At 33.4% G+C, this 14,202-nt stretch overlaps 1 protein-coding gene across 3 annotated transcripts in view; it reads left to right on the top strand.

The window, feature by feature from the left end:
- LOC128207719 (synaptosomal-associated protein 25-like) overlaps positions 1-13,784 on the top strand; it is a 35,903-nt gene extending 22,119 nt beyond the window's left edge. For 2 of the 3 annotated variants that reach the window (XM_052910829.1, XM_052910827.1), the window contains exons 5-8: positions 1,832-1,949; positions 5,097-5,234; positions 7,286-7,430; positions 10,557-13,784. In XM_052910829.1, the coding sequence (XP_052766789.1) occupies positions 1,832-1,949; positions 5,097-5,234; positions 7,286-7,430; positions 10,557-10,625 (470 nt within the window). In that variant the 3' untranslated portion in view covers positions 10,626-13,784. Of the gene's footprint in view, positions 1-1,831; positions 1,950-5,096; positions 5,235-7,285; positions 7,431-8,487; positions 8,587-10,556 lie in introns of all 3 variants that reach the window. The other variant, XM_052910828.1, reaches the window with a different exon arrangement.
- The last annotated feature ends 418 nt before the right edge of the window (positions 13,785-14,202 follow it).

The raw sequence follows: 14,202 nt of genomic DNA, 5'->3' as shown, positions 1-14,202 counted from the left end.
ATTCATAGACTTAGCTTTCACCAATTTGTGTCTGGTAATTCATAGACTAAGCATTCACCAATTTGTGTCTGGTAATTCATAGACTAAGCATTCACCAATTTGTGTCTGTTAATTCATAGTCTTAGCACTCACCAATTTGTGTCTGGTAATTCATAGACTAAGCATTCACCAATTTGTGTCTGGTAATTCATAGACTAAACATTCACCAATTTGTGTCTGGTAATTTATAGACTAAACATTCACCAATTTATGTCTGGTTATTCATAGACTAAGCATTCACCAATTTGTGTCTGGTAATTCAAAGACTAAACATTCACCAATATGTGTCTGGTAATTTATAGACTAAACATTCACCAATTTATGTCTGGTAATTCATAGACTAAGCATTCACCAATTTGTGTCTGGTAATGACCAATTTGTGTCTGGTAATTCATAGACTAAACATTCACCAATTTATGTCTGGTAATTCATAGACTAAGCATTCGCCCATTTGTGTCAGGCAATTCATAGACTAAGCATTCACCAATTTGTGTCTGGTAATTCATAGACTAAGCATTTGCCCATTTGTGTCAGGTAATTCATACACTAAACATTCACCCATTTGTGTCAGGTAATTCATACAGTAAACATTCACCAATTTGTGTCTGCTTATTCATTGACTTAACATTGCTATGAAAGAAACCAATTCTTTGATTCAATGCCCAAACATTGCCGTGAATGAAACCATCCCTTAGTGCCCGATACTCATAATATTTGTTTTATTAATTGATAACACCAGCATTGCATGTCAACAATGTTTAGTTTAATCATTGACTAAATTTCCCTTGGACTAGTTTCGTTATTTAATTGTCTGGCCTTCACTTATCAGGAATATGTTTTGGTTTAGAGTTGTTGTGAAGTTCTTTCTTATTTTCCATAATGAAGTCTAACCATATTAAATGCAGCTTCCAAAATGCCTCACAGACACTTGTCTGGTGGGATGTGTATTTCAATTTTCTTTCCCATTTCATTGGGCTATAATTTATCCTATTCTCTATAACTGCTTTATATAATCAATGAAATGAAGCTCTTATTCTTGAGATAAGTTTTTTTATGCTCAGTGAAGTAGACTATAATGGCCATTGTAAATTCATGTGTCTGTGTCCCAACTTCCAAAATACTCTTATGCAAAATTTATTTCGGTGCTGCGCACATAGAATGATACAATTAATAAATAGTAAATGATGCAGAATTATTGAGATTAAAGATAAGCATAAAATTATGTAAATACCTGCTTTCAAAGTCTACAATGGGGATTTTCTGGGATTTTATGATCCCCATCCCTGGTGTGGATGTAGACACATCATTAAGGTTATATTGATTGCATCAGGTCTGGTCAATGCCTTAGACAATAGGTTTTTGGCATCAGCTTTGCATTTCAACTTTTGATAGTTGAATTATCAAGTCGCAGAATATTTTGTCAGTCTGAAGGCTAAGGCCATGAATGAAAAAAATATTGTAAGTTTTGCTGGAAATGATAAAGAAATTATATCGAGTTGTTACATGCAAAGCATTATAATCATTAGATTTATAAAACCTAATAAAGAGTCAAAGATTTCTAAAAAAATGCAGCATTTGTTTGTGCTTTAACCAAAAATGTGAACTTTACATACCAGTTATTATAATGAAAAACATCAATGTTCTTAAAGTTGGTGATGAAATATTTAAAAATGGACACTTATTTATTTTTCATAAAGACTGTAGGTTTTTAAAAATTACTTAATAAATAAGCATTTCGATTGTAATGATTGTGAACAACAGTACTTACCCATGCGTTCTCCCTGTATTACAGAGCAGCTGGACCGTATTGAGGAAGGCATGGACCAGATCAACTCGGACATGAAGGATGCCGAGAAGAACCTAGAAGGCATGGAGAAATGCTGTGGACTGTGTGTACTCCCATGGAAAAAGTAGGGCTTGTACCAGAGGAGGGGGGAGAGGGGATACTTTTTGGTTAATAAACAATTTCATTGTTCATATCACAATGACTATGAGACACTTATATACGGTTTCATACTAGTAAAGCTCCTTGGCACAATTTTTAGGATGCTGAAGTATCAGAGAACATGTCTCAACTAATCTCAAGGCCGGTTTATCTCTATGCTAACTTGAATAATTCTTCATTTATAGTTCAGAAGGGGAGATTGTTTGTTGGCTATGCCATTGTTCATGTGTTTCATAGAAGCAATCCAGAATGTGTGCTGCCATGAAAAAGCATGGCTCATAATTTTTTTTTTTCAAAGACACAAGGAATAGTAGGTTCTCTGTTCTAGGCAGAAATAGTACATGAAACCCTGCCAGGGGAATGAAATTTCAAGAGCTTCTTCTATTTTGGAATTTTCATTGCATGTTTTGAAATATATTTTTTATGGGGGACATCTAACGATTTCTTTTTTGCAAACCAGATGAATGTTTTGTCAGCAACCACTGTAGGCTACTGTTTCCAGAAATGTGATCTTGACGTAAAGTGATTGTCTTGTTATTTAATCCCCATTTCTAGCCAACGACTTTGCTAGTGTTGCGACACTTTGATTACAGTCAGAAAAATAGTGGCATATGGAGAGATGCTTTAGGGGGGAATGAGAGAGGCTGTGATAAATGTAGAAGGAAACAACACATCAGAGGTCCTAAAGACGTCAACTGGGAACTTGTAGAGATATATTTGTCTCAGCTTGAAGGGTGTTTGATAACCACAATCAATCTTGCTTATGACAGTGTAAGCTTCTACTGATGTACACGACTGATCACACTTGATGTATTGATTTGGCCTTAATAGGTACCTTCTTATTGATTTCAAAGCTGCAGGCTTTATTTATCAGTGAATGTGCACTGCCTTGACAACATGTTTCCTGGTACATTTGTCACCTACCTTGTTTCCTGGTACATTTGTCACCTACCTTGCAAGATTGCAAGCTTCAGAGTTGCTTGTCTGTCTAATTGGAATCATTGCTAATGAAATCACTGCGTCCTCGGGGCCTGCCACTTAAATTGCTAATACTAGATTTTCTTAATTTTCTCAGTTATTGTTCCTTATTATTCGTGGAATTACTGGTATTAAGGTATTAATGTAATTTCAGTTGGTTAATGACCTCAGTGCACTATTTGTGAACTTTATATCTTGTCTGTCTATTTTAAATAGTGAATAATTATAATAAAAAGGGTGTAGTCTGTCCGTTTTTAAAAGTGAATATAATAAAAAGAGTGTATAACATACTGCATAAATGCAGGGCTTTAATACGGTAATACCGTATTCCTCTTGTAAGATCTACCCCTGGTACATGTGTGTTGTTTCCTTGGAATTTCACATGAGTTACAATAATGGAGACTAGATGAACAAAGTTGTTATTATTCATCCATTCTTGGTTGTCCTTAAGAAGGCTAATTAGTGCTATAGAACTTTCTAATAGAAAGTGGTACAAATTTCTCCTTTTGGAATAAGTGCAAGCACTGGTCTACCCTAGTTTGAATCAATACTGTTGAAATGGCACAGTGTGCTCTCTCATTTCTCTGGAAATAGTGTTTCATTTTTGCCTAAGAATAGGACTTGATTTACCTCCGCAAGGCCATTGTTAAGAAATTGGTTGTTTGTTGTGATCGACTTATCACTGCTGCCCCATGGTTTACAATTATAGCATACACACAATTAGAGTATGCAGTAAGTCATATTTTGAATTAAAATATTAGCATGTTCAAACTTTGTACATATTGCAATGATGTTTACAATAATGTGTACAAAGACCTATCGCCCGTTAAAATTGAATACTTTTTGGTTGAGCTTTTCCTCTTGGCCACTGAGGAAAGCAGATAAATGAAGAGAAATGCAGTGCTCTTGCGTACCGACCAAACAAATTAATTTTGTTGTTACCTGCCCACTGAAAAAACCTCTTCCAACCACTGCAAACAGACAATTGTTTGGTGGCCCTGTATATTTATTGTAAGTTCAAACTGGTGAATGTTACAGTGCGGTGCCATTCGTCTGGGTCAGGGAAATTGTTATAATTTGGCAATATTTATTGAATGAGATTGATTTCTTTATATTAAGATTCCTCCTATATAATGTCTGTTTCTATATATCAACCAAGTAAATATCATCCATTGAATATTCGAAAGGTCTGTGCTTTTTGAGAATTGTTTAAAGTACAACCACATTTTTTTGCTCTTAAGAAGAGGCTTGGTTGCTATTACTTGTCAGGAATTTTGTCTGCTTCCATTAAAGCATCCCTCTCACAAATTATGGTGTTTTATATTCATTGATAATATATTTCTAGTCTGTAGGAAGCTGCATTTGATGATTTTTATGGCTTCTTTATTGAATAAATTTTGGCGAGGCAAAAAACAGTATTGGAAGCATTGTGTGCAAAATTCAGCAATGCTTAAGTATGAATTAAATTAGTGTCTTATAACAGCTCAAAGGTTTAAAGATGAAACACTCTGTTTTTGAATTTTCTAACACTTAAAGCAATGGGATAAAATAGTTGGTAGTTTTCATGTAGGGTTTCTTGATAAATGAACACTTGTACATGCAGTTTTATTGGTACAGAGCTAAAAAGTTTGATGACAAGGCAACATGGAAAGCTAACGAGGATGGGACAGTAAATACGGAGGGGCCGCGCGTTATAGTAGGCGGAGAAGCCATGATGTCAGGCAATTTCATCACCAAGTATGTCTGCCGTGTGCTGGCAGTAATAATGGTGTTGTTGGATCCACTGCCTCACTCCGTCATTTTGTTTTTTTACTTGTTATTTGTGTGTAGCCGTAGTAACATTACCAGATTCTTCGATGCATGATTTAGCTCTTGGTTTAAAAAAAAATCATCAATATGTAATATGACTTTTCATCTTTTGCCACGTAATAGCACTTACATCAGTAAGAGAAAAATGACATAAAATAGTAAATGTAAGACATTGATGTTAGCATGTCATGATTTATTAGAAATTTTACGCAGAGGTAAGAATCATGGTAATTTAATACGGCTTCATGTTTTGTAGTTTTTAGTACTTTTATTTCTTTTACTTTCACTGTTATAACTTTTCATTTTATCAAGCATGGTTTTTCAGAGCTAAGAAATTTGAGAAGAGCGGTGATTATAATAAAACATGGAAAACTTCGGAAGACGGCAAAGTAATCACAAATGGCCCTCGAGTAGTTGTCGATCAGGGAAACGGCGTAACTTCCTCGGGGGGTTACATCACCAGGTTAGCACTAAAATGTCACTGACCCCTCCCCTTGCTGAATTACTGACTCCATGGTATATCCCCATACCCTTAATGTAACATGGGAATAAGATGCCTTTGTATTGGTGTAAGGTTGCCTGAGCTCTTTGAATTGGACTTAAGTAGCTACTTATCGTCATCGTGCTATTGACCATATGCTGCCTTCATGCAATGATGTTTTTAGTGAAATTATTTTTTTTACTTAATTAATTTTTGTTCATACAGTATTTATAAATTCGGTCTGGCAATAACAGAGGTTTAACCTCTTAATTTATATAAGAATTTCTCTCCACTATGTCTTTACTAAGCAAAAAAAGTAAAGTCAAAAATAATTTGTTTTTTTTAGTTCTGGCAGTCTTGAAATTTAAAGGGACTTGTTCAAGTTTTACAGGGTCAAACATGATAAATAAAAGTATATGAAATGGGAACAGAATCCTTGTTTCAATGATATATTATAGCTCAGTTCTTAATTATTATTTTAAAATGTGACAAAAATGCTTTTTTTTTGCCGAAAAGCTTTAGTAACGCTATTGAAACTGAAATCATTTTTGGCTTGGATTTACAATACAATTAAGTAAAATGATTTAATTTCAAGACAATTTTAAAATGAACTGTTGCCGACATAATATCTATGAACATGTCCCTTTAAAACATCATCTCATAAGCAGCATACAATTTTGTTTTGCCCTTCTTGGAAGCAGAATGACCCTAGCTTATTATCCATTTTCAAAAATTAACCCCTATTGCTTGCTGGTGTTACAGAATGGTGGTTGTTTGGGCTTATAAGCACTGTGCTATTTATTGTTAAGTAAAATATCTGTGGTCTGGAAAAGTGAATGCATTATAGAGCCAAACTGGTTTTTCCTCTAGTTTCTTGAAAATATATGGAATAAAACTGTAATGAATTGAGTGATTGGTTTGAAACTTGGCCTGTAAATATAAATCAAAACATTTACTTCTTGTTCCCTGAAAATTCAACTGGGGAAATGCAATATTTATTGAGATAGTTAATCACAGAATGCATTTAAATAGATTGTCTCTGAATTGAAGAAAACATATAGAAAGGATTTTGACATGAACTCAGCTTTTTGTATTGTCTGCTAAATAAGAATAATAAACAAACGTCCTTAAAAATGCAAAAGAGAGACCTATTATTCAAAACTGTATGCTCTGATATAAGCCAGATCTAAAACCAATTATCTTTGCCATATCAAATACATTCCGAACATGGTAACTGAATTTACAATTGTTATCTCATTTATGTCAGAGTTTGCACCTCTTTTCCTAGGCAGATCATTTCCAGCTCGCAATATATTGAAACTCTCACATATGGGGAAGATAATTTTAACGTGGGTTTTTGATCAACGAGAATTTTTGCACAGTTCAGTTGTGAGGATTTTTTCAGATATTTGAAATTTATTTTTTTTGGTAAATTATCTGTCTCATGTAAAGTATTTTCAGCCTCATGAAGATAATAAAGGTTTGTTGATAGTAAATATTAAGGTTGTGATCAACATTTTGTTTGTTTTTATTTATTTTATCATTAAGCTTAGATTATAAAGTGTCACCCAACTTTTTTTACTCTTTTGGAAGATAATTCTTCACACCCACATTATTTGTAATATGCTTTGCATGTAGTTATTATTGGCTTTATTTTTACTTCAAAATTACTTTTATTAATCATTCATGTTATTGTTTGTATTTCAATACTGTTTTAGTATAGTTTTGCATCTAGTATAAAGTAAAAAAGTATAACATTTTTATATTATTCATGAGTAATTGATGTTATCTATAAAAAGAACAATATTCATTTATTACCTTTTGTTAGATTTGTCAATATGTATAATAAATAATGTCTTGAATTAAAAAAACAAAACAACGCAACACAATCATTTAAATATTACTGGTATAACAATCTTTTGTTGTATCTATTAACTACTTACACCATAACTATTTGTATGTAATAGTGTAATGCCAAGATTAATTTTTCAACAAAGTACTATGTTTTAAAGTATATATGTCCTTGTTGTAAGGATTACAAACGATGCTCGAGAGGATGAGATGGAGCAGAATCTGGGTGAGGTTAGCGGAATGCTGGGTAATCTACGGAACATGGCGGTAGATATGGGTAACGAGATCGGCTCACAGAACAGACAACTAGATAGGATCAACCAGAAGGTATGGTGGGGCCAGCGATGTGTTTGGGCTGGTAATTATAAAGGCTAGCCAAAAAGTTGAATCATGGCTTGAGTTATGGAAATATGGCACATAGAAAAGGGTGGTCACTATGATGGTTTTCATGAAATGTGGCCTCATTGCACAACTTTTGGCAATAATGAGGAATGAGAATGTTTGTTTCTCTCAACGGGTAGAAAATGTTGCAAAGTTCAAAACAGGTTGTCCGGTTAGCGCACTTGCTTCTCACCAAGGTGACCTGGTTTCGATTCCCGGCCTTGGTGCATGTGGATTAGTTAGTGGTCACCAAGTGGGTTTTCTGCGGGTACTCCAGTTTCCCCCACAACACAAGACCATGCTCGCGAGCAACATCGTGCCAACAAGAGTGACTTAGTTAAAGTCAGCATAACTTTCTTCACAATCATAAGATGTATTATGTTTTAAGATAAAAAGCATTAATTTTATCTAATAATTGTAGAGAAAAAAGTCCAAACAATTTTGAGTTCTTTTACATTCAAAATTGACTCAAGCAGGTGATTTATTATTGTGCCGATGAAAGGCGTTACATCGGAACTAATAGAATTGTTTCAGTTTAAAGTTAAGGTAAGCCTTGTTTATGTGGCAGAATAAAAAAATAGACCCTCAAATAGACTGCTGGGGCATCTAGTAAGACATACACATTAAATAGGACATCTATTGTACCGGTATACATCCAATCCGAGGTCAAGGGTTATGCAAAATCTGATGTTTTTAAACAGATTTACATCTATCGCTTGACATCATAAATTGCACAAATTCACTGATTGTCACTCCACTAAAATGGGTAACAAAGGGGTTCTGTGTGGAGTGGCATAGTGTAATGCTTAACCTTTTTCCTCTCAGATTTGAGTATGTATTTTTCATATATATTTTAACTCTAATAATTTGTCCAATAAAGGGACATATCTAAGAAGTTGATAATCCAGTAATGGATGCAAAAAGGGTCCTTATATTCCACATTATTAGTCTTGCTATATTGAAATGATTTCTTTCCTTACTAACAACCTATTGTTGCTTTTAGTCCGAGTCGAACGAGGAACGCATCAAAGAGGCTAACACACGTGCAGCCAAACTGCTTAAAACTGCCTAGACACCAACACTGACTCGCAGACCAAAACTGGTGCAAATATAATGCTGTTGTTCCATATCATTTCACACCTCAAGTGTATTAGCTCCTCAGTTTTGGTTTTAAAATTGGAATGCTTGAAATTTTATTTTTTTATTGGGTGGGAAACAGTGTTAAAAAAACATCTAATTCCATAACAAAACCCACAAATCAAGATTTAAAGCAGTTCAACCTTTATCAAGAATTAGAACACATAAAACCTTCATATTTATGTAGAACTTAACATTGCTGATTAGAAACTCAAGTCTTCGAGATATGTTTTGATACACAGTTCATTAAGAAGAATTAAGGCATTCCTGTTCGATATTACTTATTGGATTTATTTCACAGTTTATTTTATTTACATTGCTAATACAATTATATTCTTTTTCTTAAACAGCTGTTTTTGCACTTGCACTCATTTTGGGCAGTGTTATTTGGTTTTATTTTTCAGTATTGTGCTGTACATAACTGTATAATAGTTCCTTTTGTTTGTAGAATTTTACTCTACATTATGTTGTTTTTTTCAGTTTTTTTAAATATATGTTTATTGCAGAATAACAGTTGAAACTCGAGTGCATACTGGTATTGTAAACTCTGTTGTCGGTACCTATAATCATGGTTAGAGCAAAACGAAATAGATTTGGAATAGAAAGAATTGTGTTATGAACAATCGTTTCAGATATGGAGCTTTCATTAATTCCTGGATGTTTTGTTCTGTTCTAATATTTCATATCTTTACTTTCAACCATTATGATCTACAGTATACTGTTAATTTATTTACCAAACCATTGGGGTGTTTGCCGACTTAATTAAGTAAAGCAACTATAAACAATAACTTTTTTAGTGTTGGTGTGAATGTCTCTTTAACAACCAGAGCACAGACCACATGTGCGAACTGCAAAACAACCCACTTAATAAAATAAATAAATAAGTCAATGGAACTTTGACAATTTCGTCAGAGGCTTTCTTCATCATTTAATCGGAATCGTCCAATTAGCTCATCGGCAGAGACATGAGTGTTAACACTAAGGCTGAGCTTGAATATTTACACTAAACTAATTCTTGAATTATAACCTTAACTAACTCTAAATAATTCACTAATTTGCTGTTGTATTTACAGGTTCCAACACCCATATTTGCAGCCACTGGTTACTTGAAACTCTTATTACTATGGTTTTTTTTTATTATTCCCCCGAAGGTGGGCATATTAAAATCGCACCGTCCGTGTGTCCGTGTGTCCGGCTTAATAACTCGTGTCCGGGCTGCAACTTTCCCTTGTATGGACAGATTTTAAAATAACTCGCCACATGTGTTCGGCTTACCAAGATGACGTGTCGCGTGCAAGACCAGTGTCCCTACCTCTAAGGTCAAGGTCACACTTAGCTGTTTATTCACAATGGAATGCCGCATATGATGACATAGAGTATAGATTATCGTGTCCGGGCTGTAACTTTCCCTTGTATGGACAGATTTTAAAATAACTTGCCACATGTGTTCGGCATACCAAGACGAAGTGTCGCATGCAAGACCCGTGTCCCTATTTCTTAGGTCAAGGTCACACTTAGTGTTTATTCACAATGGAATGCTGCATATAACGACATAGAGTATAGGTTGTCGTGTCTGGGCTGTAAATTTCCCTTGTATAGACAGATTAAAAAATAACTTGCCACATGTGTTTGACATACCAAGACGACGTGTCAAGTGCAAGAACCGTGTCCCTACCTCTTAGGTCAAGGTCACACTTAGTGTTTATTCACAATGGAATGCTGCATATAAGGACATAAGGATGTAGGTTGTCAAGTATGGGTGGTATTTTTTTATGTTCAGAGGCAATTTAAAATAACTTGCCATATGTATTTGTTTGATCTTTAACTTTTCATGTACTGACCTTGTTCATAGGTCAATGTCACATACGGGGGCATTCGTCACATACTGTGACAGTTCTTGTTTAAATAAAGATGCATACAACTTATATTTTCCAGGGTGATTCACTTAATGATCGTGTGGAAGGAGCCAACAAGAGGGCAAACAAGATATTGCGCAATCAATGATGACCATGTGACAGCCTCATCAGTGCTTACCATCGGAAAGTGCTCAGTTTGATCAAAAAAGCTGCGTTTTTCTGCAATGTGTACTGTATAAATGACTGCCGTGTTCATATTTTCATACTTCATTCAAATGAGAAATAGTGTATCACTATTATTTGTGTGGATTTGCATTTAAAGATCTTTCTATGAATTTAAACGTCAAACTTATTCATTTTTATGTTGAGAAAAGCAGAATTTCTTGGTAATGTGTTCTACATATGTATAATATATAACAGTACTTTAACATCAATTGTTTACTGTATATTATAAAATATTGTATTACTTAAATAACAAAATTTATCCACTAAACTGCATTTCTTTCATGGAACAAACAAGTAGTCATTAGGTCATGATTTAATTGGATCTTAACATTGTGCTAGTATGTTACCTAATAAAACAAAGTATTCTTGTATTATGGATGTCTTTAAAATGCTCAAACTTATGAAATGAGGCATTAGTTTTTCTCATTGAAGAATCAAATTTGGTTTCGGGACCACATAATTTATTTCATTTATCATGGTCACATGCTGCAGATGAGTTTGTGTGAAGTGTTTGGGCATATTCGAGGAGTTTCATCTATTCAAAGATTTTTTTTAAAAATTTCGTAGCTAGTTTCTCTCAAATTATATATTCAATTATACACGCATAGTTTGTTTGTAGTGGTTGATATTCTAAAAAAAAAAAGTACACTGTTTTACATGTAGGGATTACCATCTTACTTTGTGTTTCTTCAGTTCGAATTTTCTTGAAATACCTGCAAATCATTTCTGTTTTAGATTAGGTAATGTACAGTCATCTTGACTATTATGCATGATCTCTGTTCAATAAGGTACTATGTTTTCATCGATATTTGTTTTCGAGTGCCAAAACTTTGTAAGCTACATTCTCTAGCTATGTAAGTCCAACTCAATGTGTGCATAGTGAGAATATGCTTGCAAACAACGGTTTGTCAAAATTTGATTTAAGTTGTTTTTTAGGCCCCAAATTCTCGAAAAATCTTAATCGTAAAAGGCTTAATTATGTATCTTTTTTAATTTAGAAAAGTTAATTAAGCTTGATTTTACAAATATATTGTTTTTAGTTTATTGTGAGTATCTTAAGGATAATTTTCTATAAAATTTCTCAGATTCGAAATATATGCTAAGAGACTTATATGAGAATTTGGAACTTGAAAATGTTTGAATTGTGACTGTTATGACAGGTCTCATTCAGATTGAATTCTTTCAAACTAAATAATGAAGAACTTTATGAAATGGTGCAGATCTATACATAAATTTAAGACTTGAAATCTTTAATTATATACTACAGGTATATGTACCTACTATATTTACTCCTTAACATCTGCTTAAATTCAAAATTTGGTTTATTCGGAAATGTTATTTGGAAGTTTTTCTGGTTCATTTTAATCCTTTATGTGCAATATCTGTATTTTACTGCATTTAAATATGAAGTTTGATTTTAAGTTTGAGTTGGACACATTTCACTGGTATTACAAATTGTGAAATATAAAGAATACACAAATCTGTTTATTGTTTTCAAGATGTCTTTGCTTAGAAACAGCTGACTTGCCCTTACCATTTACCATGGTAATACATTTCTGAATTTACAAGTCTGATGTGAAAGATATCTTTTTAGACATCTTTATCCAGCACCTTGCATCCAGGCTTTGTATTTACCTGCAGAAAAATAGAGTTTTCATTATAAACAATGTTAATGCTTCATGCTGATTTAGATAAACATACAAATTAGCGTTTTCCTCTATTTTCCCTATATTTTCATGCGAGTAGAGTAGACAATGAAAGTTTTTGTTTCTATGATCTTCATCGAATATACAGAAGAATTAATTGTGCACATTTTTATTTACGTTACGGAGTTAAGGATATTATTTAATTGTTATAGTATTTATATCATATTTTGTACATTGTAGATACTCCTGCTTCATCACCCACCATAATGTTAATGTTGTACAGGTCATTGATGTATTATGTTTAGTAATATATGTGGCATCAGTGAAAAGGAGTCTTGTGAAGCCAAAGGGATTTTATTGGCAAAATATTGCATCTAATGGGTAGACAATCTTTGTATTACTGTTAAAAAATCAACTCTGATTCATTTAACATGACACTTGTTGTCATCTAATCCGTGGGTTGACAAATGAAGGGGTTATATATCAATAATCAATTATAGCACATCGTTGTATGATCCAATGGATTTCTTTGACCACCTCTGACACCAGGCGGGGCAGGGCTCCCTGTCAGAACTCCCTATCAGAACTCCCTATCACATCATGGTCATTTTAAGTATACCGATAGTCTTTTTCTTTTCAATCAACCTATGGATAAACTTACCGGGTATGCGGGTTTCATTTCAAGACGATAGAACTGCCTCTACAAGACTCCTTTTCACTGTATGCATGTATCACTTTAAATGTATTTTGTATGAGTTCTTACAATTTTTAAAATACTTGCCTGTAGAATATACTATTTTGGGGGGATGAATACCATATAAAACCAAATGACATTTAGTTTTTTTTGTGGTTTTGATCGTCTGGTATTAACCTCATGATATCTCTAACCTTCACAAAGTTCACAGTAATTCTTTTTTCACTCCAAAAAATTTCACTCCAAAAAATATGGCTACTCACATTCATATGCAATCATTTGACTAGCGTTTTAATATCTTGGTAGAAGCTTTCACCCTTGCAGTGTAATTGAAAAATACAAGCTGAATAAACTTTCAACTAAATGTATTAGATTTTGTCCAAAAAGATCTTCATGTCTGTGTGACTGAAGGTTTTCTATGTGGGGATATATTTAAGTCAGCTTATTTTTCGATGACTTCCGTAGAATTATATTTGTTCTGGTTTAATGCTCATGTCTATAACTGTTAAAACTTTACTATGTGTTTTAGTGTGTACATGTAGTCGCTTGGAGGGAATAATAAACTGTATTGTCTAGTTTTTTAACTACATTCCTGTAGAGTATTATTAAACTAATAATTTCTCTAAATGTTAAGCAGACTTCACTTTATGATATTTGTTAGTGTCATACTTTATCTTAATGGTGATAATTCTTGTTTTAATTGTATGAACTGTATGTCATCATAAAATATTCATGAAAGATGTTCTTGTGTTTTGTTTTATTTCTGAAACATGCTTTCTTGAACCCTGCACTAAAAGGTAGCAGTCAATATGCAGTGTGCTTTTTATGGGCAACTCAAGGACTGGACCTTCAAATGTGTTAAACAATTTGAAATATAATCAAAAACTTTTTAAGATGGTATGTCAATATTGTGACCAGATATTTTGTTAAGAATGGACATTATTTAAAAAAGGTTGGTTGAGCTTATTTGGTAAATTTTAACTATTGAAGGAAATGCTATTTATTACGTCAAAGATATTACATCTTTAAACTATTAATCCAATTCATTCTTGGAGAAAAATCCATGTGTAATACTTCTGATGATAAGAACAGACGTCTTTGTTTGATTAAGACTTTATTGAAGCAATGGTAGGTGCAACATGTAGCAGCATACATCGCTC

The sequence above is a fragment of the Mya arenaria genome, chromosome 11, assembly GCF_026914265.1.
Source record: "Mya arenaria isolate MELC-2E11 chromosome 11, ASM2691426v1".
Classification (NCBI taxonomy): Eukaryota; Metazoa; Mollusca; class Bivalvia; order Myida; family Myidae; genus Mya; species Mya arenaria.
The sequence above is the reverse complement of the archived record's forward strand: the minus strand, read 5'-3'. Positions and strand labels throughout refer to the sequence as shown.